Source organism: Carassius carassius, chromosome 44 (genome assembly GCF_963082965.1).
Source record: "Carassius carassius chromosome 44, fCarCar2.1, whole genome shotgun sequence".
Taxonomy (NCBI): Eukaryota; Metazoa; Chordata; class Actinopteri; order Cypriniformes; family Cyprinidae; genus Carassius; species Carassius carassius.
Window position 1 is genome coordinate 20621142 of NC_081798.1, and position 25839 is coordinate 20646980.

Here is a 25839-nt window from a genome sequence, read left to right on the forward strand (position 1 = left end):
CATTAGCCAGTTGATGGATGTGTGTTGTTGTTTATGAATAAATGCATGCAGTATTTTGATTTATAAAAAATAAACCGAATAATTTGAATTTTCTCTCTTTTTCCTCGCTGTTTGATTGTGCCGCTCATATCCAGACTTTGATGCAGGTGAGTCTGTTTTCTCTTTATTCATAGCATGAATTCTTTTCTTGCTATAGTCAGTTTGCTCTTGGTTTGGTCCAAAATTGACTTTTTCCCCAGCAAATGTTGGGTAAATTTAGAAAATGTAACAATTGCAAATATACCATGAAACTGTATTTTGGGTTTTATAAAAAGTATATTTTTGTACAATAAACGTATATGACTTGCTCTTTTCATTACATCTGTCACTCACATTTAAGTTAATCTTAAGTACATCTTTTAAAACATTAATCATTTAAAAACAGAGTTAAATGTAATCTTAATCAGGTTAAAATGCAAATTCCTTTTTTTCTGTACTGTATATTATGCACTAATTTATTAAAAATTAATATAGCTTTTTTTGTGCTGTCAAATGATTAATCGCATCAAAAATACACTAATATAATATTTATGTGTGTTTACTTTGTATATTTATTATGTATTTATAAATACAAACACATGCAGGTATATTTTTAAGAAAAATGTGTTATTTTTATATAATAAATATAAATATATATAATATAAATTATGTGAATATAAATATATACATGTAAATACTTTCAAACTATATACTGTATGTGTTTGTTTTTATATATACATAATAACACACATATATTATGCAAAGAAAAATGTATTTTGAATGCGATTAATTGTGTGACACCACTACTTTTTTGCATACAATATTCTGACATCTAAATTCACTTTAAGATTTTAGTGTTACGTTTAATGATTTTCGATTAGAAATACTTTATTTTTATTTAAATGAAATAAAATGAAGTTTAATAATAAAGTTAATTTTTTTCTGCATTTTGTAGATGCTTTTATCCATTTGTGTGTTTAGGTAGTGTATTTTTTCTTGCTAGCATCAGGCTCTACAGCTTCAACACATATTTTCCTTCCTGGGTTCCAGTTGTCTATTAACAAATGCATTTTTATGAGGCTGGTCAGTCAGCATTAGGGATAGATTGATTGGTGATCTATGAAGGAATTGTTTTATGGCCATCACATGCCATGTTTCATGTAATCAGTGTGAGTGTGTTTGTAAGAAGGGGAGACGAGGACATCACAAAATCACATGGACAGCACTGCGTTTATCCCATTCACTGCCTGTAGTGACAGTAAAACAAGAACGTTTCCCTGGAAAAGACATTTTCAGAGCAGCTGGTGTCTGTTTGATGTATGTTTTAGATGTTTATACAGCAGCATTGTGGATTAACTTTAGTTTACATGCAATTTTTTGGAGAACATGAAAAATGTCCAGGCGTTTTGAGGCTTTCGGAGCCATGTGAGGCCAAACCTGCTGGCTTTTGTGTCACTGGGACACTGAGGAAATTTCATCTCAGAGCAGCTTTAAGAAGCTTATGCAGCTCTGATGAAAGCCAAAAAGGTGTTGTTGTTTTTTTTGCACGTGGAACCAAAGATCATCATTTCAAATTCATGTTTATACACTTAAACTCTTAGCAAACTCATATTTCATTCCGAGTAATAAAGCTAATTAGCAAAAATGGAACTATCACAAATTGTAAAACAAAAGCATTTTTCCAGCGTGTTTCGATGTTGTTCTCTCTCAGACACACGTGTTCACCTCACATGCCCACATCTCTCTCTCTCTCGTTAATTCTCCCATGCTTTCGCAGTCTTACAGTCTAGATCAATGGTCTCAAACTCAGTTCCTGGAGTTTAGCTCCAAACAGCTCCATATCGCACTTGCTTGGAAGTTTCTAGTGATCCTGAAGAGCTTGATTAGCTGGATCAAGTGTGTCTGATTAGGGTTGGAGCTAAACTGTTCAGAGATGTAACAGTCCAAGAACTGAGTTTGAGACCAATGCTCTAGATTCATACTGCAAACAGATCAATGCACGGCACGTTCCCTCTTCATGTGTTTGCTGTTCCCACGAGAGCTGTCATGCCGATTCCAGATGTGTGCTGTTAGTAGTAGTAGTTGTGCATATTCATGTTTACGGACAGAATTCAGTCTCCAAAGTATGTGTGAGATATGAGAGATATTTTACAAGGGAAAGTTTTTAGACAATCTAAATCCTAGATCGAAACAGAATATGTGGGAAGCCTCTGTTGATACCCGTGTCAAACTATTCTTGACAGAAAAACCTGGCGTAATCTTTTTATTATTATTTGTGACAATGTCTTTGATATCTTTCAAATGTTATGAATCAAAGTCTTTGGTAGAAACGGAGGGCTCCGGGTGGGTCTGTGAAGAGGTCTGGAGTCAGCCGAGGTCTGGAAGTCTCTCTCTGCGGGCACGTTGGCCGTTTCTGCCCTGGCCAGCACAGTTAAACAGCAGATGGCAGGGAGGGCAAGAGGTGCCGTGCCAAAAACACTGACAAATTAGTGCCACCAACTGTCCCGAACAGACAGAGCATGTTTCAAGAGCGCTGCACATGTGTGAGAGTGATTGTCCGCAGGCCAAGAGGGTTATTTAGAACATGACTTGCAGATAAATCGAATTTCCTGTTTCTGTAACACAACAGGATTTTAGAGGGCAACATAAACATTTACATGGCAAAATCTGGAAAGAGCATCAGCAGAGCATTTTAAAGTGCTTTAAAGCATTTTAAATTTCTGTCATCACTTTGTTCCATATTCATATGATTTTTTTTCTTTCTCACATGCAACTTAAAAAATGGGTCACACTTTATTTTAAGATCCAATGCTCGCTATTAATAAACCATTGACTACGGCTTTTGCCTGAATAAACTCCTAATTTTCTGCTCATTAATAGGTAGTTATTAAGTTTAGGTATTGGGTCGAATTAGGAATGTAGAATACGGCAGAATATGAGCTTTGGACATACTAATAAACAGCCAATATGTTAATAATAAGCCTGCGAATAAGCAACTTTCATAGTGAGAATTGGTCCCTATAGCCTACTAAAGTGTTAAAATGGTTTTTTTTGTTTTCTTTTTTTGGTCTTCCGTAGCAACATGATTGCTTTGTGTGAGAAAATAAATAGACTTATTTATAATATCAATAATATAAGGCATAAAGCAAAATCTTACTAAAAAAACAATGGCAAAAATGTATATATATATATATATATATATATATATATATATATATATATATATACTGTATATATATAACAAAATATAATTTTAAACATTTATCAAAGAATCCTGAGTTTCATGCTTTCACAAAACTATTAAGCAGAAAAAAACTATTTTTTTAACATTGCTAATGATAAGAAATGTTTCTTGAGTTTCAAATCAGCAGTGGCGGATCTAGAAAATTTTGCATGGGGGGGCAAAGGGGTGGCAAGAGGTCTTGGCAGGGTGGTAGGGGTACATGTCCTGGTTTCATTGCTGTGATATCTGAGAGGAATTGGATTTAATAGGACTGCTTAGGCTTAGCTAATCAAATGATCGATCTCCTAACTGGCACTGTATTGTGTGTTGTAACGTAACAGCCCAAACTAAAATTGGGTATTTTATTTAAAGTAATTAATTAATTATTAAAGCGATTTAAGGGAATAAAGAAAAAGAAAGGCTTGTTGTATTAGTGAAATAATTGTAACTATTTGCAACTAATATTTTATTTTTAATTTACATAAATGAATCAAGGAAATTATAGCATATTTTCAATTCAAAAAGGCAAAATTTAATAAATAAATAAAAAAGTTGAACTTTTCTATTGTAAAACAGTCAAATATTAAATTATCTACTTACATTTTACCAGGCATTTGTTAACTTATTTAATAATTTTGACATTGATGAGCTAGACCGCTGAACTTTTAGTCTTCCTAACAACAAACAGAGCGTTGCGTAATGTAGTGCATCAGAGCAGCATCAATAATAATATCAAGTGAATCTCTTATCTGCATCTTAAGTTTATTGCCAATAATAATGACAGGTTTGCGAACGTGAACTCGGTGAGCTCGCGCAAAACACATCTTCAGCACAGCCACTCATTTAAACGCCTCTGATTGGCCGATGTGATCAACAGACATGTCTGTGATTGGCTACAATGCTCAACGTTGCAAAAGCACGTCAAAAGTACCTTTAATGCAAAGGGAAAAATATAAATAAAAATGTAATATGCACTGTTCATGATTAGTTAATCGCGGCCGCTGTAATCTTATTCACATTTGTTTTTTCTGATGAATTGTTTTGCTCTCTGAGAAAGACAATTTAACAAAATATTCAGGGCTTTACTAAAGACTTTCGGGGCTTAAGCCCCATTAGCCCAGCCCTAGCGCTGCCCCTCAATATTTTAGATATTTTATTAAGCTGTTCTTGTCTTTACTAAAATCAAAATCAGGCTAATCAAAGAGAAGAGTGCTCTTACAAATCACGAGGGAGCGATTTGACCGCTGATTTTGCCTAACGTAATAGACTCGCTTTTAGCTCAGTATCTGGTTGCAGGGCCACCGCACCGAAGCAGTCTCGCTGTGTGTATGAGCCAGACTGAGCGAACGCCGCTCTGCACGTTTGAATCAGGGACGTAACTAAGTATTTGAGGGGCAGGGGGGAAGGGCGAATAATACATTTAAAATTAAAATGTAAATTGTTCACTTTTGGCAAATGTATTGGACATAGTGGTGGGTTGTTTTTGTAAGTACAGTTTTTGGATCAATAAAGTTAGGGGGGCAGCTGGGGGGGGGGCAAGGCTCTAGAGTGGGGGGGCACCTGCTCCCCTGGAGATCCGCCCATGCAAATCAGCATCTGAAAACAGAACCGTGTGACACTGAAGACTGGAGTAATGATGCTGAAAATTCAGCTTTGATCACAGAAATAATTAAATTTTAAAATATATTAGAAAAGATGAATATACCAGTTTTAGTGTATGTTTGATCAAATAAATACAGCCTTGATGAGAGATGTCTCTCTCTCAAACATTCTAACCAAACCTCAAACATTTGAACAATAAAGTATGCGTAATGATTTTCAAAGTTATGAGATTAAAAGGAAAAGCAGGCCTTGGAGACAACCAGAAAACAGGGACAAAAATAACTGTGTAAAAAAAGAATTACAGAGAAAGTAGGTTGTCAGACAGCTAAAGAAAAGATAGAGGAACAATTGCACTGTGGATGAAAGAGAGTGAGAAACTACTGGGAGAAAGAGAACAGTTGTAAAGTCTGTAATAAGCTTAAAGCAAACAGAACAGCATGTCATCTGGTGACCTGTCGGCCCATGTCCACCCACACAGCCTATAGAAACAGTTCATCAGAGAGGGTCACAAAACACAAGACTTGGGCTCTTCTGACCTGGACCCGTAGCACCCTTCTAGCAATGCCCTCTAAAAAACATCAGATCTCTAAATCTGGCCATATATCTATCATATGTACCATATATCAACCAGTCATCACTAACAGTAAAAATCTAATTCTTTTCCAAAGTGACACAACATAGCATAGCCTCTGGTTGTAACGCCAGTATTTATATTCCCAAAGCAATTAGATAAACATTCACATCAGGTTTATTAACTATTGTAACATTTTAATGGCAGGATTGCTACTGCCTTCGTCTTGTTGCATTGTCAGTTAAAATGGCTATATCTTATGTTTGGCAGTCCACAGGAACAGCTGCTGAGGATACATCTATGTATATTATATCAACAGTGCTGGGTAGATTACTTATAAAGTGTAGTCTGACATTGATCCTGAACTACATGACAAAAATTGTGGTTTGTAACATGATTCATTACATTACACGTTTTAAGTAATGTAATCAGATTACTTCTTGATTACTTTTAGATTACTTTTGGCTTAAGGCATTTATCGCATTGATTTAAACTGCATAATCATGTACCATATTGATATAAAAATACAAAGAAAAAGAAACAAATCACAAATTTCTGTGTAAAATATCCAAACATGAAAAAGTTGAAAAAATCATTGAATTATGAATAATGTATTGCTATTGAGTGAATAATATGTGATCATGTAATCAATAAAAAGTAGTCTGGTTACGAGTGTTTTAAAATGTAATGTAGTCGAATTACAAGTAGGCCTGCCTAATATTTGTAATCCAGATTACATGCAACCAGTTACTACCCAGATCTGTATATCTACCAGTAGCATCCCACCATTGTTACAGTGAACGGACAAACTCAGAAAATGTAACTATATCTAGCTCCAAACTTATGATATGAGAGCAATCGGTGAATGCGGCCAGCTGCAATTCCTGAGCGATGCTGTTGATTTATTGAATGATTTGTCCTTCCTCCTCTTTCCTCCGGTGACAGAGTTACGATCCACACCTCCTCGCCGTTTTACTGCCTCCTCGTGTTGCATCTGTCCCTCGTAACACATGCGCACACACACACTAACTCGCTCCTCTCACACTGGTCTTTTATTCACGCCTAACCTGCTTGTGGCTCCCTTGGGGTTTCTCTTTCTCAGTCCTTCACAGAGTTACGGTATGTCTGTCGCACACTCAGCTGCTCTGGGAGGCTTTATAAGCATGCAGTGCTAGCATGGAACACAAAACTGCATTAATGATAAACTGAGAATTGTATTTCTTTGTTATTACGCAGGCTATATATATATGTATATACTCCATTTGACATGAAAAGTTTAAAATATCACATCTTCCTACAATTTGCTGAGCTTGACATACAAGGTTCATATCATTTTCAGTTTGAAAGTTTTCTTGCCAACAAAAAAAAATTACATCTTGCATATTGGTTACTCCAAACTGAATTTTTAATTTGGTGGAAATTTCGGAGTAGTATAGTATAATAATATATTGCCCTCCCTAATTTTAATATTATTGATTGTAAATAAATAATATTAAGAGATTATGGCAAACTGCTTCCATATGCCACTTTCGGTTGCACTTTATGTTAAGGTCCAATTCTCACTATTAACAAAACCATTAACTACGACTTTTGCCTCAATAAACCCCTAATATGCTGCATATTAATAATTAGTAAGGTAGTTGTTAAGTTAAGGTATTGGGTGTGATTAGGGATGTAGAATATGGTCATGTAAAATATGTGCTTAATATACAGCCAATATGTTAATAGCAGGCATGCTAATAACCAGCTAAACTTTTTTAAACTTCATTATTATATTAATATATATTTCTAACTCTGTGTATATACTGTATAAAATTGTTAGCATGCTATTCTAATTAGCCTTTATATTATTCTACTATATGTGTGTGTGTGTGTGTGTGTGTGTAGGGTATATATATATATATATGATGTGTGTGTGTAGTGTAAACTTTGTTGTATTTTGCATATTTAAAATATGTAATTCATTTCTTCAGTAATTGAGGTTCAGTTAGTAGAGGTGTAGTAAAGTCAAAGTGGAATCAATACAGGCATTTTATCTAAATCCGTCTAGATTATCTATTATTATTGATTATCTGCTGTTGTGTTTTTTTTTTCTTCATAATGCAGGCGTGATAGACCGACTGAAATCCTTATCAAATGTAATATCTCCTGTGATCCTCTTGTTAGAGAGTGTGTGAGCTGGAAGAAAGAGGGGCAATAACCTTGCTTGATTGAACAGCAATGGTTCTGCATCACTGTCAGACAGATGCACGAGCGAGTTTAAGGAGAACACCGCGCGCTCGTAAATCCGTGAATGACGCGGTGCTTTCTGTACGTGGCCGTGAAATAATGTTCGCAGTCGGCTCTCTGACTGAGGTCACGGAGCAGAGCACACAAATCGACAGCTGTATGCTAATCATGTGGATATTGAGCGGTGGAAGCGTGGTGCGCGTTCGCCATTCGCTCGCGCTTGACTGGAGGTCAGGAGTGCGCAGGAGATCAATGAAGCGCGTGCCTGCCTTTGACTTTCACGTGAGATGACTCCACTGTAGAGAAACAAGACTAAGCTCTTAGCAAAAGCGCGCGTTACTGCATTATTACTGATGCTTCTGGATAAACATTTTTTAAAGATGAAGATATTCAGGAGACTGAAGTATACTTTGGTGAGTTTTAATTATTTTTTTGTGTTAATCCAATCTGTTGAGATATTTTTTGTTTATTATTATTGTTTGTTACGTGTTGCGTATTATTTAACTTCATTAATCTCATATTGACACTTTTCCCCCAGTTGCTATATTTCATTTATTATTTAGTGAATGTATATTTAGTATTTTGCCTACTAATATCGCTCGTGCAATAGCCTATTTATTTCTTTATTCATTTAGTTTAGAGGTCTTATAATACCCTATTTTTAGAAAGATGGAGTCCTGTTGAAATATGGTCTACTATAGAACTGATCATTGCATTGCATATGACCTATAAAACACTTTTATAGTATACAATATTAAATGTACTATGTACAATAATTTTTTTTTTAATTTGCATACTTTATGATTCTTACATTGCAAAGCCATTAAAATAATCATCATTGATGTATAGTCATATGCTTTACATTTAAATTTTAATAAATACATTTAATTTTTATTGACTTGATAAATACTTGGTTGTTATTGCTTTGGTAAAACAATATGAAAATTAAATTTTGTATTAATAAAATGAATTGAAAAAATAAAATATATATATACAGTACAGACCAAAAGTTTGGAAACATTACTATTTTTAATGTTTTTGAAAGAAGTTTCTTCTGCTCATCAAGCCTGCATTTATTTGACCAAAAACACAGAAACAAATGTAATATTGTGATATATTATTACAATTTAAAATAATTGTTTTTAAATTTATTATACTTTAAATTATCATTTATTTCTGTGATGCAAATCTGAATTTTTAGGATCATTATCACATGATCCTTAAGAAATTACTCTAATATGATGATTCATTATCAAAGTTGGAAACAGTTCTGCTGCTTAATATTTTTTCAGAACATGTGATACTTTTTTAAGATACTTTGATGAATAAAAAGTAAATAAAAAAAGTCAGTAATTTACAGTAATTACTGGTCAGTAATTTGGGGTCAGTAATCTTTTTTTCTTTCTTTTTTTTAAATAAAATCAATACTCTTATTCAGCAAGGATGTGTTAAATTGATAAAAAGTGATAGTAAAGAAAATATATTATTAGAATATATATTATTAGAATTTTTTTTTATTTTGAATAAATGCAGTTCTTTTTAACCTTTTATTCATCAAATATATTAGACAGCAGAACTGTTTCCAACACTCATAATAAATCAGAATATTAGAATGATTTCTAAATGATCATGTGATAGACTGGATGTTACATGTGACACTGAAGGCTGGAGGAATGATGCTGAAAATTCAGCTTTGCATCACAGGAATAAATTATTTTTTTAAAGTATATTCAAATGATTCGAATGATTCATTCAGCTTTTAGAAAACTCTTCTAACAGCTCTATCTCAGCAAAGTTGGTCGGTCGGTCATTATTGATTGAAATGAGAGGGACTGGATTGGCTGCTGTGGTCATGAGGATTATGTTTTGACTGATAGGGATTAAATTTTGTCTTTTGTCTGTCTCGGAGAAGACTTAACAGAACAATAAGGGTCCTCAGTACTGACTGAGGGGCGGGAGAGAAGAGCCCTGTTTTCGTGTGTGCCACTGACCTGCATGAATCAATTAGAGCTGCTCTGTTTCTTGCATGGCAGGATTTTGCATACGATGACTCCAAAGTGGAATTCAATGTTGATGCTCCTAATGGTGTGGTGATGGAGGGATACCTTTTCAAGAGGGCGAGCAATGCTTTCAAGACGTGGAACAGGTAAGGACATGCTCGACTGTCTATATATCTTTCATTTTCTTGAGGAAATCTGATATTGAGTGTGTTTTCTTCTCCTACCAGGCGATGGTTTTCGATACAGAACAGTCAATTAGTGTATCAGAAACGACTAAAAGTAGGTGGTTTGCAGAGATAAACTCGGATATGAACTTTACAGATCTTTTTCAAGTGCTTCAAATGATTATTGTGAGCTGACGCTGTGATCTGCGGTGGGTTGTAGGACGCTTTGACTGTGGTTGTGGAGGACCTGCGGCTTTGCTCTGTGAAACCGTGTGAGGACATTGAGAGAAGGTTCTGTTTTGAAGTGGTGTCACCTACAAAGTGAGTACTGTGTCACATGTGTTGTGTGTGTGTGTGTGTTTGTGTGTGTACAGTATCTAATATCAGCTCCACCCCTATCAGGAGCTGTATGCTGCAGGCTGAATCTGAGAAGCTCCGTCAAGCTTGGATTCAAGCAGTTCAGGCGAGCATTGCTTCTGCCTACAGGGAAATTTCTGACAACTATTACATTGAGGTCAGTCCAACTACTCGGTCACATTAATGCTTGGGATTATACATCAAAATGTAATGTAAAGTGGTAAAAAGTTATTTTAAAGTTTAGATCAAAATATATGTTTATATGAAAGGTATGTTTCGTTTGATTTTTTTTTTTTTTTTTTTTTATACTTAGGAGTGAATATTTTTTTGTGTGTGTGTATATTTATACACACGCATATACATCTACACACATAAATATATATTCATACCCCTTCATTTTTTTCACATTTTGTAATGTTGCTGCTTTAAATTACTTTTTTTTCCACATCAGTCTACACTCCATACACCATAATGGTAAAGCAAAAAACTGTTTTTCAAATCTTTGCAGATTTATTAAAAATAAAAAACTTAAATGATTCATTGATTCATATCTGGGACAGTTGCAATTTAGCACAGGAGCATTCATATTGCTTGTAGATGTGTATTACACTTCGAGTGAAGTTAACCTGTGGCAAATTCAATTGAATGGGTATAATTTGGAAAGGCACATGTCTTAATAAAAAGTCTAACAGCTGATAATGCTGTTACCCTTAATGGAAGATGTTTGAAAGAGCCTGTCCTCCAACAAAAAACAACCATATTTGTGCAAGCACCTTATTACGACCTATATTTACATTTTTAAGTTAAGCGCCCTCTAGCGGGCATAAAAATAATGACAGTATCGCATTGCGTCTGTCGTCATGAAATGACGTATAACGTCATTAACCAATCAAAACGCACGTTTATTTAAATGCAATGTGTGGACTTTTTACACCGATCTCACAGTAATTCGTACATATTTTACTAGGTGGGTTATTCGTTCGAATGACCACACCTAACCCCCACCCCTAAACCTAACCCTCACAGAAATTATGCTAAATTATGATTTATTGAGCATATGCATTTTACGTGCACATCCGTTCCCTGGGATCAAACCCATGATAGCATGATTGCATATAAAGGTATAACGCAATAATCTACTAACTGAGCTACACGAAACACAAATCAGAGTGCAAGTAAAAGAGTACAAAACATTAATATGAAAACGACCTTTTGCCGATAGGGGCGCAATTGTAGTATACGCTCTGATGGGTCGTATTTCAGGGATTTGGACAAACGACCTATACGAGCGTATTGAGCGTACACACAACAAGAGTGGCTTATAGACAACTCTGTGGATGTCCTTGAGTGCCCCAGCTCCATCCTGGGCTTGAAACCAATCAAATATTTCTGGAGAAACCTGAAAATGTGCGTCTGCCCCCATCTAACCTGACAGAGCATGAGAGGTGAAGAGATGAGAAGAATGATGGCAGATATTTGCCAAATGATGAGAAAGCTTGTAGCATCAAACGAAAAGACTTAGACTGTAAAGGTGATTCAGCTAAATACTGTACAGTGGCATGTGAAAGTTTGGGAACCCCTTGCAGAATCTGTGAAAATGTGAATAATTTTAACAAAATAAGAGAGATCATACTAAATGCATGTTATTTTTTATTTAGTACTGTCCTGAGTAAGAACTTGTACATAAAAGATGTTCACATTTAGTCCACAAGACAAAAAATTCCTGAAATTATTAAAATAACCCCATTCAAAAGTTTGGGAACCCTTGGTTCTTAATACTGTGTGTGGTTACCTGGATAATCCACGACTGTTTTTCTGTTTTGTGATGGTTGTGCATGAGTCCCTTGTTTGTTCTGAACAGTTAAACTGAGAACTGTTCTTCAGAAAAATCCTTCAAGTCCTGCAGATTCTTCAGTTTTCCAGCTTCTTTCGCATATTTGAACCCTTTCCAGCAGTGACTGTACGATTCGGAGACCCATCTTTTCACACAACTATTAAAAAAGGTTCAAACGTTCACTGATGCTCCAGAAGGAAACAAGATGCATTAAGAGTTAGGGGGTGAAAACTTCTGCACAATGTATGAATGGCATTTTTACATTTTAAATTTTGTTTTTAAATGAACTAATAGATCTGGGCATGAAAATGGGTGTTTTACCATTGGCCCAATTACATAAATTGCATTTGACATAGTTTGAATGTTAAGAAAGTTAAGAGCACAAACTCTTGATTCTACAGCGTTTGGACAGGACAGCGTCTCCATCCACGAGCAGTATCGACTCTGCTAGCGAGCCGCGGGAGCGTATTGTAAGGGGAGAGAGTATCCTCCAGCGGGTCCAGTCTCTGCCAGGAAACGAGATCTGCTGCGACTGTGGCCAGGCCGACCCTCGCTGGGCCAGCATCAACCTCGGCATTCTGCTCTGCATCGAGTGCTCTGGCATTCACAGGTGACAGTCTGCTGTTTGTTCTAGTCAGGATTGAAGTTATCCACCACGAGCCTACTGCAATTTAAATTATGGTAGGCATTGACAAAAAAAGTATCACTCAGTGTTCAGTTACTGAACAGTGAGGCAAAATGTTACATGAGATAACCGTGTCTGTAATATTGCTGTGAAAATCAAACTTTAGGGTTATTCATGGTCTGTTGTAATAATTTGTTAATGCTTTTGCACTTTTAAATTTCAATGTTCAGTGGTTGAAGGTTGAGTGGAATAATGTCATTTCATTGTACTTTTTTATTATTGCATTCATAGAGCAAACCTTTTGCTTATTGTTTACATGTAACGGGAAGTTCCTTTCATAACTGCGGCAAAGCATCATAGGAAAAAGTTTTATACTATAACGCAGTACAAAACAAGCCGTCTTGTACTTGTACATGCTCCCAGCATCATGCAGCTGACATAAAGACCCAACATCTAAACATCTGAAAAGCCATGATCTGCTTTCATACTGATTTGACTGAAGATATAAATGGGGCTTAAAGCACCTGCGTCAGAACATTTATCCCAACTGCATCTCTCATGACAGATTGAACCCAACAGCAGAATGGCTTTCCATCCATATGACGCTCATGTAAACAGTACGTCACACCCTCAGGGTGAAGCACCTTTTCTGCTCCATCAGTTCCTCTGCAGATTACCGGCGCCAGCCTGCTAATCAGATTAAACCTCTCCTGCCTCCTCAGAGATGGGCGTCTGTGACTGAACGTTAGACAGAAGCCTCGTAATACACAGAGGCATTAGATTTGATGTGCTCAGACACAACAGGGGGTGCAGATGGGGACTCTGTGATTCTGACGGGTTTCTAAAGGAGGCTGATCCTAATGTGTCTTTGGTAGTTGGAGTGAAACATTTATTTTGCAATGAGAAAATATAATGGAAGTCATTCGAAGAAAAGTGTGCCTAAATTAGGACAATGCCATCTTGAGCATGCTTGAAGATATGGTTGATTTTCTTTCTCTGCAGGAGTTTGGGCGTCCACTGCTCTAAAGTTCGCTCTTTAACCCTCGACACATGGGAGCCAGAGCTTATAAAGGTAAGAGCCCAGTGAGAACTAAATGGGTGAATCTCACAAACCTGTCACAATTATGTTAATAGCCTATTTCTCCCCCAAAAAATAAGAAGAAATCAAAGAAACGTTCAGGAAAATGTTTCTACAAAATGTAAGATCGTCTGCAAAGTGACAAATATAAATATTAAGCACATTTGCCAACTGAATCCTTATTATGCCAATGTGAAATTTGAACTAATTAATAGTTAGAATGAACTCGAAAAAATATCAGGACACATAATCGTAAGATAATTCTATGAAAGCACACTTCATATACTTTATGCAAATAATAATAATGTTGTTATTATTATTACTATAATTCTATACAATAGTGTATTATAATAAACTGTTATAACAATTATTCATCCAAATCTAAGTACAGATCCAATTCAATTATTCAGATTTCTATTACATTGATTTAAAATCGGTTATGTAATAGTTTTTAGTTTTATTAAACAAATAACACTTTATGACTGTTTTCCTCGTAGTTAATGTGTGAGCTTGGCAACACTGTAATCAACCAGATTTATGAAGGTGCGTGTGAGGAGCAGAGACTTAAGAAACCTGGTCCCAGCAGCTCAAGGTCAGTGTGCAGCGATATATCAATAGCCAGAATCTATTGCTTCGGTTATATTTTTTTCTTTTTGATGTCATTATATTTTCATATGGCCGATGTTTCATTGACAGAAGCTCCCGTTTGTGCTTCTGATGTTTTATTTAGGCTGGAGAAAGAATCGTGGATCAAAGCGAAATATGTGGAGAGGAAGTTTCTGAAGAAGATGTGTGGCTCCGAAGCTCTGGTGGAGGGGAGCAGAAAATCACAACACTGGAGCGTGAAGAAGTGCAGAAGACACAACAGCTCCATCAGAGCCCCTAAAACCCGCCGGAAATACAGGCACGACGCCGGGATCATGTCACCAGCCAATCTCTCCGCTGGTACTTGCTTGCTCATTTCTGAACGCATTTCCATTAGGTGTCAAAAATACTTTGAAAATACCTTGAAAAATTTAGCCTTTCCCCATATTTCACACACATTTGAGACTGAATTTTGTTGAGAAACATAAGTATGCCTATTGATGAGCCACAGCAGCATGAAAAATTGATGACTTTTTGATCTGACAGTAAACATCTATGCAAGTAAAATGTACTTATTTTTGTTTGAAAACGTAATACTTGAGTAACATTTATGTTGTTTTGATGTTTTGTCATGAATGGGTATGTTTCATAAATTTAGACTGTTTTTGAATTATAATTATATGTTCAACTTCTATTGATTTCAAAGATAATTTCAAAGGAAATGCCATTCATTCCAGTGTACTTTAAACTGAAAATGATCAACAAATATATATTGCATGATTTCCATCATAGCTTTTTGACGTTTCAAAGAATTTCTAAATTTTAAGTACTAAAAAAAAGTGAATTCTCTAATAACATGATAATAACATAGTAACATTTAAAAAAATAAAATAAAATAACATTCATTATTTTGTCATTCACTCATGGTAAGATACAATATTTTAGTTGAAAAACATTCAGTTATGGATGTTTTATAAAGTAACGATTTTAATGGACACAAAATGGAAAAATACAGATTTGGAGTGTTAGACAAAGTGAGAGGTTGACATGATGATCGTCTCTGTTTGTCATCCTCAGCTGCAGCAGCTGCAAAGTTTCGGAGAGAATCCTTGTTTTGTCCCGACGAGCTTGATTCTCTCTTCTCATACTTCGACACAGGCTCAGGGCCTCGCAGTAAGTTCCTAATAAGACTTTACCTTCTAAAAACCACGAGACCACCAAGTCCACCCCAAATATCTCACTGGTAGAAACACTGGTCTGCACCAATGCCTGTTGCAGAGTAATTTTCTAATGTATTGTGTGAGGAGTCAAGGACTGAATGATTGAGAAGATCACGGTGTGAGTAACGTGTCCCTCGCTTGGCACCCATTGGCCCCGCAGGTCTCAGCAGTGATAGTGGGCTTGGCGGCAGTACTGACGGCAGCACAGACATACTCGTTTTTGGCGCAGTGGTGGACCGCGTCACTGAGGAAGGTGAGAAGACGTCCTACTTTGGTATGGTATCTCTCTGTTGTGTGTTGATCCCCTTCATCATCTCCCATGTCTTTGTTTTATTGCAGAGTGTGAGGACTCGGATGAGTCCAGCGGGGAGGTTGATATCGAGCAGGAAGCGTCGGATCTAGAGGACGGCAGGGAGCTTGACCCGAATGTGCTGCTTCATAAGGCGTCACAGGCCAGGAACCTACCGGTCATGGCAGAGGCGCTCGCACACGGTGCAGATATCAACTCTGTCAGCGAGGAGGACGAAAGCAAGAGTCCATTAATACACGCCGTCGCAGGGGTGAGACTGAATACAATCTGGTGTAGGATTAACTGTGAAGCCATCTTCACTCATAAATTGCTAACATTTAAATTAAATTAAATTAAATTAAATTAAATTAAATTAAATTAAATTAAATTAAATTAAATTAAATTAAATTAAATTAAATTAAATTAAATTAAATTAAATTAAATTAAATTAAATTAAATTAATGCATTTAGCAGACGCTTTTATCCAAAGCGACTTACAGTGCATTCAGGCTATCAATTTTTACCTAACGTGTTCCCGGGGAATCGAATCCCCAACCTTACGCTTGATAACGCAACGCTCTACCAGCTGAGCTACAGGAACACTATTTCACAAATATTTCCAAAGAAATGGCAAGTATGAAGAAGAAAGACTAAAAATGTATTTTCTTGGCAATTAGCCCCAAGAAGCTGTGGTTAAGAGTGAATTTATAACAGCTATAAGGGGCTTTGTTAGGCACAATGCGAAGCATTGACTGTTAATCACGGCTTCACGGGGGTTATTGCTTTTTTAAAACAGTTATTCCATATACATAGCAAGGTTTCCCAAAAGGAAACAAAGCAAATAAAATTTAATGATATTAATAAAAACATTATTCTTCTGCCAAACAATGTAGTTCCTCGGAAACGGTTGTGGTTGCAACAAATTTGCAAACACACAGACACAGAAACAAAAAGGTGTTTGTTTGTAGAATAACTTATAACAGCTTTGAACCTGGCTCAACCAATCAGAATCGAGGACCGGAACTATCCATTTTATATTCTTTTGTTTTAATGCCTTACTTTGCTAAATATTTTTTGACAGTGTTTACTTCATGTACAGCTAATAGGTTAAATTAACAGTGTTTACTTTACTAACTCTTTCTCTCTCTCTCTCTCTCTCTTAGGGCTCTCTGATAGCTTGTGAGTTCCTGCTGCAGAATGGAGCAGATGTTAATCAGAGGGACATACGAGGACGGGCACCTCTGCACCACGCCACGTGTCTGGGTCACACGGGGTAAGAAATGACTCACACAGACATCACGAAAAAGTTCCGTTCCGAAAACCTAGTGATCTGCCTACTTACACAGTTCAGTTCTAAGATTCACGTTCTCATTGCTAAGGCTGTTCCACACATGTGAGCTGTACGATGTGTATGAGCTGTACGATGTGAGCTGTACGATGTGTATGAGCTGTACGATGTGAGCTGTACGATGTGTATGAGCTGTACGATGTGTATGAGCTGTACGATGTGAGCTGTACGATGTGTATGAGCTGTACGATGTGAGCTGTACGATGTGTATGAGCTGTACGATGTGTATGAGCTGTACGATGTGAGCTGTACGATGTGTATGAGCTGTACGATGTGAGCTGTACGATGTGAGCTGTACGATGTGAGCTGTACGATGTGTATGAGCTGTACGATGTGAGCTGTACGATGTGTATGAGCTGTACGATGTGAGCTGTACGATGTGTATGAGCTGTACGATGTGTATGAGCTGTACGATGTGAGCTGTACGATGTGTATGAGCTGTACGATGTGTATGAGCTGTACGATGTGAGCTGTACGATGTGTATGAGCTGTACGATGTGTATGAGCTGTACGATGTGAGCTGTACGATGTAAGCTGTACGATGTGTATGAGCTGTACGATGTGAGCTGTACGATGTGTATGAGCTGTACGATGTGAGCTGTACGATGTGTATGAGCTGTACGATGTGTATGAGCTGTACGATGTGAGCTGTACGATGTGTATGAGCTGTACGATGTGAGCTGTACGATGTGTATGAGCTGTACGATGTGAGCTGTACGATGTGTATGAGCTGTACGATGTGAGCTGTACGATGTGTATGAGCTGTACGATGTGAGCTGTACGATGTGAGCTGTACAATGTGTATGAGCTGTACGATGTGAGCTGTATGATGTGTATGAGCTGTACGATGTGAGCTGTACGATGTGTACGAGCTGTACGATGTGAGCTGTACGATGTGTACGAGCTGTACGATGTGAGCTGTACGATGTGAGCTGTACGATGTGTATGAGCTGTACGATGTGAGCTGTACGATGTGTACGAGCTGTACGATGTGAGCTGTACGATGTGAGCTGTACGATGTGTATGAGCTGTACGATGTGAGCTGTACGATGTGTATGAGCTGTACGATGTGAGCTGTACGATGTGTATGAGCTGTACGATGTGAGCTGTACGATGTAAGCTGTACGATGTGTATGAGCTGTACATTTACATTACATTTACATTACAGTTAGATTTCTTTTGCAATTAAATTATGTAATTCCGTTACATGTAACTAGTTACTCCCCAACACTGTTTGTCTGTAAGACAATTATTCCAAACTGTAGTAATAAGCCGATCTACCTCAGAATTACTTATAATTTAACACCATTGTGTACTGTATGCGTGTGTCCACAGACAGGTGTGTTTGTTCCTGAAGCGAGGAGCCTCTCAGGTGGAGGTCGATGAGGACGGGCAGGACCCTCTAAGTATTGCTGTTCAGGCAGCCAATGCAGACATCGTCACACTGTAAGTCAAGAACTTCACTTCCCTTAGTAGATACTCTCTGAGTGTCACTGCACATAAAAGCCAATGTTTTTGTTCTCTCTCTCTCGGTCAGATTGCGGTTAGCCCGGATGAACGAGGAGATGCGCGAAGCGGACGGGCCCTTCGGACAGCCAGGTCAATACCCCAGCAGCAGTCCCACAGAGCAGCAGTATAGAAAGTGTATTCAGGAGTTTATCTGCCTCTCCATTGAAGAATGCTAGGGGGCGCTCTCGAGCACTGACAGACTGTGAAGAGAACTACCTACTAAGTTTGTAGCCCTTTACAGGAAAGCTTTAGCAAGGATCTAGTGGTATCTTCAACCTCCTCCCCACCTGACCAATTAGTTTACACGTTGTGTTCGTATGTATGTACAGTATGTGGTTAACACAAAATATTGAAATGGAATGGCTATTTACAGTATGCCATGGTTAGAACGCCGCTGTATTGAATTGTGTATCATTCAAACATGATGTTAAATGCGATTAGTTAATAGCCTAATCTAATTTGTTTAAACAAATTTGAATTCATTAGCGGTTCGAAACAGCATTTCCGAAAATATGACTGTGCGCACTTTTCCTACCGACAGTATTTTTTTAACGACTGAGTTGTTTTCTTTTTATATGTTATTTTGCTTCATGTAAATGTTGTTTGTTGTGCTTTTTATTTATTTTCCGTCCTGAGGATTAGTGCAATGATAATTGGAATATGGAAATATGTATCCATGTACATTTTCTTGTTTAGTAAAGAAAACAAGGCCTTTATGTTTAGCTAAGTAGACTTTTTTTTGTCTTTTACATTTCAAAAACACATCGGACTCCCCTTATATGCTAATAAAATGGGTGTTTTACCCCTTTAAAATTTTAAAGAGATGTCAGCTATTCTAAATTATTTATAGAACTTATAACAACCATCTGTTTTATATATTTGTACTTGTATTGCCAAGCTCCCAAATGACTGGCATGTGATCTTTAATGATAAATGCTTGTCTAGAGCTGACTGTGTAGAAGCAGTCAGCATTTGCATGCGTTTAATCGCTCAAGTGCCCATCTGCATTAGCAAGCATGGTTCCTTATTTTAACCACCTGATTCTGTCACTATGTAAAAATGCATGAAGACATCTCCGTGTTGTCAATTTTTTGCCCACATTTGGTTCAGATGACCCCAGTTCGAAGAGTAAGCCATTAGAATCCTTTCTCCCTTTCTAATCCCTGATGAAAAAATATGCATCCGAATATGCCTACTTCCATACTTTATAGTAGGTGAAAAACACTATGTTAGCCGAGTAGTATGTCCAGTATTCCTAAAACAGTACCTAGATGATGTCCTATAACAGAGGATCTGAAGTGTGCATCTGATGGATACTCTACTATCCCATGAAGCCATGGGAGAGGATGTAGAACGTCTAAATTTCCTTCATACTACACACAAGCATACTTTTTATTTTATGTGAAGCAGATTTCAAACCAAATTAAGTACCTGTTTGATTTCAGATGCACCACTTTTCTTCAGCAGTTAGCTCTATGCTAAGCTAGTAGGCTAAGCTGTTAGCTTGCTAAATAACAGAAAACAGAGAAAGGAATTAATATGACAGTTTTAGCTTCAATAATAAAAAACATACACATTAAAAGGTATTAATTAACCTTTTAATGATAAAGACCGTAAAGGATTTCTAACAAGGCAATGAATAAAGTACCCATAACAAGTTGCCTCAGCTAAAGTAATAACTTTGAGGAGTAAGGGGGATAGGATTCTATGCAACACTGGCATTTGTGGGTGGATTTTTACAAGTAAATAAAAATACTAATAATAATATTGGCAGATACAATTCAAAAACTCTCCCAGTCTGCGATTGGTCAACAAACATATAGACCCGCCCCCAAACTGGTGCCATTGGTTGAGCCACTGTTGCTGTGTCAGGCTGGTGATGCTCAAACAGAGCATTGTTTTGTTAAACTGATAGCAATGTGTTTGCGCCTTTTGGGAGTTTCAACCTACCAATGGTTTACTTATTTTCAATTTATTAAGCTGACAGTAAAAAATTCAAGTACTGAAATCAGAACTATACACTTCCCCTTTAAACGGGTAGAATATCTTTTCAGTGCAAACATTCATCTCAATAAAAATGTGCTTAATTGTACATTTTCAGTTGTTGTTTTACAGAAACGATTTTGCTGAGCTGAAATTTCCTTTTTAATATCTGAAAATAAAGACAGTGTACAGAATAGATAGTTGCCATTAAGGGGACCAGTTCAGTCGTTGTATCTGGATGTGTTTTAAACAACGTTGAACTGCGAAATGCTTCTTAACTACTGTGCTGTGAATATGCTTTGACCTTTGAACTGTTCTTGACTGCTTGCTCTCTCGCTGTGGTTCTCGCGTTCAGACCTTTAACTCTTTTCTCTTGCAACATTTGGTACAATCCGTTAGAAGACATTCTGTGTGTGGAGACATTCTTGTATTGTTTGTACAATTGTTTTTTTACGACAGAAATCTATAAAAAGAAGCTTGTCTTTTAAAAAACACTGACAAACAATAAAACAAGGTCTTGAGCTGATATTTCTGCTCTGCTCCTTCTCTCTTATGACACGCTCTGCATCAGTCGGTGAGTCCTTTCCAACAGCTGTGTTTGTTTAAGGAATTACGAAGGCTTTTGCAGACAGTGGATTTTGTGGGGTTTTTTCTCCCATAATGCAGTTGATTTCTGTGATTTTATTGTCATTTAAAGTGTGACGGTAACATTGTCTTACTAGGTATTATTCCTCTTTTAGAGCCCAGTATACCTGCGAGTCCATTGAGGGTAAAGCGCATGAGTTCCCGAGTGAGTGATGTTACAGACCGTTCACTATGGGTTTGGGTCTTGCACTTGCAGTGGTGGTTACTTTACGGGTCTCTTGCCTCATTTAAAAGGCTTCTCTGCCTATACTTGTGTGATAGACTCAAGAAAGTCATAATTACAGCTTGAAAATGCTTCTCTGTTTCTCTTCCCTAAATCACAATCACATTAGGTAGTCGACATTTCCTATCTTTTTATTTTTTTTATATTCAATGATTTTAGTTTAAAATTTCATTCTAAGTCTATTTACACACCATCAATCAAACATTTGGGGTAAGTCAGAATTTAAAAAACATTTTGAAGAAATCTGCATTTATTTATCAAAAAGACTGTAATATTTTGAAAAATATATTACCGTTTTAAATTACCGTTTTCTCTTGGGATATATTTTAAATATAATTTATTTATGGGAACAAAGCTAAATTTTTCAGCATCATTACTCCAGTCTTCAGTGTCACATGATCCTTAATTCAGAATCATTCTAAATGTACATTTTTTTCTCTAAATTATTTGATTTAACAGAAAATAAAACGGTAACAATTTAAAAGTTTTACGGTCAATTTTGATATGTTTAATGCATCATTACAAGTGTTAATTTCATTTAAAAAAATACTGACCCCAAACTTTTGAATGGGTGTGTATGCACATTATATATTACACATATTGCACTTATTATTATTAATTGTTGTTGTTATTATTTGGTAAGTTATGTTGTATATTTTAAATTCTGTTACTGTATACTATTTCTTTTCACATTTTCACCATATTTAAATATTTTTTTAAATTATTTGTTATTAGTTATTTGTTTAAGTTATGTGTGATCATTTTTTACATAAAATACAAATATTCCATATAGTCTCATAATATGAGGACAAAAAATGCATTTATAAAAAGGGAAATAGTTCAAAATAGTTTTACATTCATTAAACATCCCATGTCAACTGCCCAGCTACTGATTTAAATTTTTAATTATGGGGCAGAATGCTGGGATATCATGTGATATTATATCACACTACATTAGATTCTATTCTATGTATAGAATAATAATAAATGAGTTCCTGGTGTTCCAGAGCAGGGACTCGGCTGCTCAGCTCTTGTCCAAGCTCTTGCTCATTCTCAGTCCAAGGCTTGAAGTCTGTAAACTTGTTTGGTTTCACAGGCATCTCCTCGTGCACTGTCATCTTTCGGGAGTTTCCGCACATGGCTTTACACGCCTCCAAAACACTAACCAGCTTTAACAGACGCCCTCAAGCAGGACATGAAGGACTGCGATGAAGATTCAGAAGAATAATATATGCCAACATCTAAAGACGAGCTTGGGGATAGTGATGGGTTTTAACAACAGATTGATATGTTTTTAGATTTGGTTCTCTCCAAAAGCTCTGTATGGGATTTTAAGTTTTTATAGTTCATGTTGATTTTAAAAGTTGACATCCCTTGTGTGAATTTGCTTCCCATAATTAAATTTGTGATATTTGTGCTGTATGTGAATGCTAACTATGTGAATAAAAAGTCTAATTCACATGTAACCATTCTGTAATATGATGACAGTGACATCTAGTGAGCACAAGCTACACAGGAATGGATGAAGTAGTTGAATAATTATGCTTGTTGTTTTTTGTTTTTTAAATGCTGGAGGAATAAGTTCAACAACTGGAATATACATTATCAGTGATTTTGGTTATAGATGTATTACTTTCTGCAACAACTTTTTTTTTCAATCATCAACATTTTTAAAAACATCCAAAATAATGAGCAAGAAACAATTTGCAACATTTACATTTTTGATTATCGCATTGCTTCAGCTTTTACAATTAGTTGAAAATAGATATTTAAATTACATTTTTGGACCTTTCAATGCTCTTTAAAAAAAAACATTAAATGGCTTGACAAGCCATTTCATTTTCTTTAACAAGTTGTCATATTTCATATTGAAACAGGAGGCTGTGGCAGGACATTTTGCTTTTATAGCAAATGCTGCCTTGTTTTATAATAGGTACGTCTCGCCCTCATTTGAGATTTTGCTTAAATATTGGTTGGTTTATCTAAAAAAATAAAAAAATAAAGCATTTTGGCAAAAATAAACTTTAGACAATCAACAAATAAGTGACATTTTATGTTAAATCTTAATGATTTTGTTTTAATGTGCAAATGTGTTGCATATTTAAGATGTTAAAGATGGCATTTTTTTCATATGGTGAGCCTTTCCTCTAATAATAAGAAAGTAAAATGATAGCTTATACCACTGCTTAAATTATTAAATCAAAAGTGAAAGCAGACAGAAATGATGTTGCCTTCATTTTCTCTTTCTCCTAAATCACTGCATGAACACTGACTGCAGGACTCGTGCGTGTGCTGTTTATGTGACATGTCCAGTATTTACTGAGAGTCAATCACACTGGACACACTCTTCACTTCACCTTCATCTGTTCTGAATTCACTCGAGCGGTATGTCATGCATTTAATATGTGTGTATATGTACTGTATCATACTATACATTAGTGCATATTTCATTATATTATTATTAACACCAATTAGAACAGCACATCATGTCACATTTATTGTAATTATTACAGCAAATGTGGTTGTTTGATTATTTTTCAGACATAAGGATCAACTTATGTCTATATGCTGCTAAAGAAAGCTGTTTCTTTCATGATGATTTTAATATTAAATGAAACTGTGTTTCAGATGAGTGTGGGTGGAAACAGGAAGATGAGCAACACTGCATCTGAAACAGGATCACTTCAGGATACGGAAAGAGCATCTGTGCTGAATCTCTGCCATCTAATATACTGGAATGGCACAATAGAGTCTGAATTAGGCCTACACTAGGAAATAATGTCAGGTCACTGTTTTAGGCACTGGTATATAAATTAAAGGTGCTGTATGTAGGATTGACACTGAGTGGTTGAACTTAAAAAAAAAAAGTTTTAGTTAACAATACTGCAACAAAGTAACATGGTATTTGAAAATAATGTTTAGGATTGCAGTCCAAAATCTAAATATTGGAGAGGGGCTTTTCTTCACGCGGCACCTGCTCTATAGACTTGACGCACAAGCAGGTTGCCAGATTGACGTCAAAAACAGGAACGAGCGCACTTAACGATGATTGAAATGAAATGCTGTGTTTTACACCAAATGGCAATAATGAAATACAATTGGGTAAACTGGGAGTGGTCGGTTTCACAAACCAAAACAGAGACCGACATTCCGGCCCAGAACACACATTTTCAAAGAAGAAAAACTGACTGTAACATTGTTTTTCAGATAGACAAGTATGTTAACTTAGCACGTTTCTTGAATATCTGCAAACATATTGTGGTATTGTTATGCTTTAGTAGAGTCAAAACCTTTAAAACAATTGGATATGAACCGTATATCTATTTCCATTCTACTGTCTAGAGCAAACGAACAAAATAAATACATTTATATTGTGAAAGAAACCTTTGTTCTGAATTCATATCTTGAAATGTTTGTTGATGAAATCTTCCCCAGGTATTTTGTTGTCTGTGGACCTGAGAAAACCCCTTATGTGAGGGTAGGCGAGAATCTTTTCACTCTATATACACTGCATGCCTATCATTTACACTTCTTTCTGCTTCTTTTGTTAATTGTCTGTTCTAAGGTGGCTACTATCATGGCAAATGGATATTTCCTCAATAATTTCCTTTCAAGCCACCCAGTATTTATATGCTAACCCCTAATGGGAGATTCATGTGCAACACACGGTAAGCTAAATAACTGTGCATAAACATAAACATTCACTGCGGCTCACTGTGATATATATATAATGTAGCCCCTTGATCAGGGGTGTCCAAACCTGTTCCTGGAGGGCCATTGTCCTGCAGAGTATAGCTTATCCTAATTAAAAGCTAATCAAGGTCTCAATGGACATACGTGCTGGAGCTAAACTGGGCAGGATTGAAATGGTGACAGAAAGAAAAGAAAAAAACAGAAAAGGAAGAAACATTCCTCTGAGAAACTTTCCTTTCTTTAGAAATAAATGTGTGTTCTTTCGCAAAACGAATCCGGTCCGTGGAGAAAATTTCTCTAGCAATACATTTACACTCTCTCGCAAAACGTTTCCATTACCCTGAGAAAGTTTATGCTGCCTCCGTTCCCCTGTGAAACTTGGCATCTTTCCATAGAAAAACAATCATTCTCTCGCAAAACTATTAAGTTCCCCAAGAAACATGGTATTCTCTCGCAAAAGTTTTACATAACCCCAACTTCCCCTTTGCTTTCTTTCACTAAACATTTGCGTTCCTTCACAATCGCTCACAAAAGTACTGAAATAGCTTTTCCTCCCCTCATTATTTCCATCACAAAAGATTTGCAGACAAATACTTTTCTCTGTGGAAGGTAAAAGCACCATCATCATATAATTTTATTCCAT

General features: G+C 36.4%; 1 protein-coding gene across 2 annotated transcripts in view; it reads left to right on the top strand.

Moving 5' to 3' along the window:
* The window catches only part of LOC132126084 (arf-GAP with coiled-coil, ANK repeat and PH domain-containing protein 3-like), a 76884-nt gene extending 53771 nt beyond the window's left edge, over nucleotides 1-23113 (top strand). Inside the window, exons 10-26 of one of the 2 annotated variants that reach the window (XM_059537116.1) lie at nucleotides 135-146; nucleotides 9677-9789; nucleotides 9871-9922; nucleotides 10028-10128; nucleotides 10210-10321; nucleotides 12400-12608; nucleotides 13626-13695; nucleotides 14199-14293; nucleotides 14432-14646; nucleotides 15364-15459; nucleotides 15658-15759; nucleotides 15846-16066; nucleotides 16959-17068; nucleotides 18479-18589; nucleotides 18681-18742; nucleotides 21376-21425; nucleotides 22600-23113. In XM_059537116.1, the coding sequence (XP_059393099.1) occupies nucleotides 135-146; nucleotides 9677-9789; nucleotides 9871-9922; nucleotides 10028-10128; nucleotides 10210-10321; nucleotides 12400-12608; nucleotides 13626-13695; nucleotides 14199-14293; nucleotides 14432-14646; nucleotides 15364-15459; nucleotides 15658-15759; nucleotides 15846-16066; nucleotides 16959-17068; nucleotides 18479-18589; nucleotides 18681-18742; nucleotides 21376-21425; nucleotides 22600-22668 (1800 nt within the window). In that variant the 3' untranslated portion in view covers nucleotides 22669-23113. The remainder of the gene's footprint in view (nucleotides 1-134; nucleotides 147-9676; nucleotides 9790-9870; nucleotides 9923-10027; nucleotides 10129-10209; nucleotides 10322-12399; nucleotides 12609-13625; nucleotides 13696-14198; nucleotides 14294-14431; nucleotides 14647-15363; nucleotides 15460-15657; nucleotides 15760-15845; nucleotides 16067-16958; nucleotides 17069-18478; nucleotides 18590-18680; nucleotides 18743-21375; nucleotides 21426-22599) is intronic. The other variant, XM_059537117.1, reaches the window with a different exon arrangement.
* Nucleotides 23114-25839: the final 2726 nt, after the last annotated feature.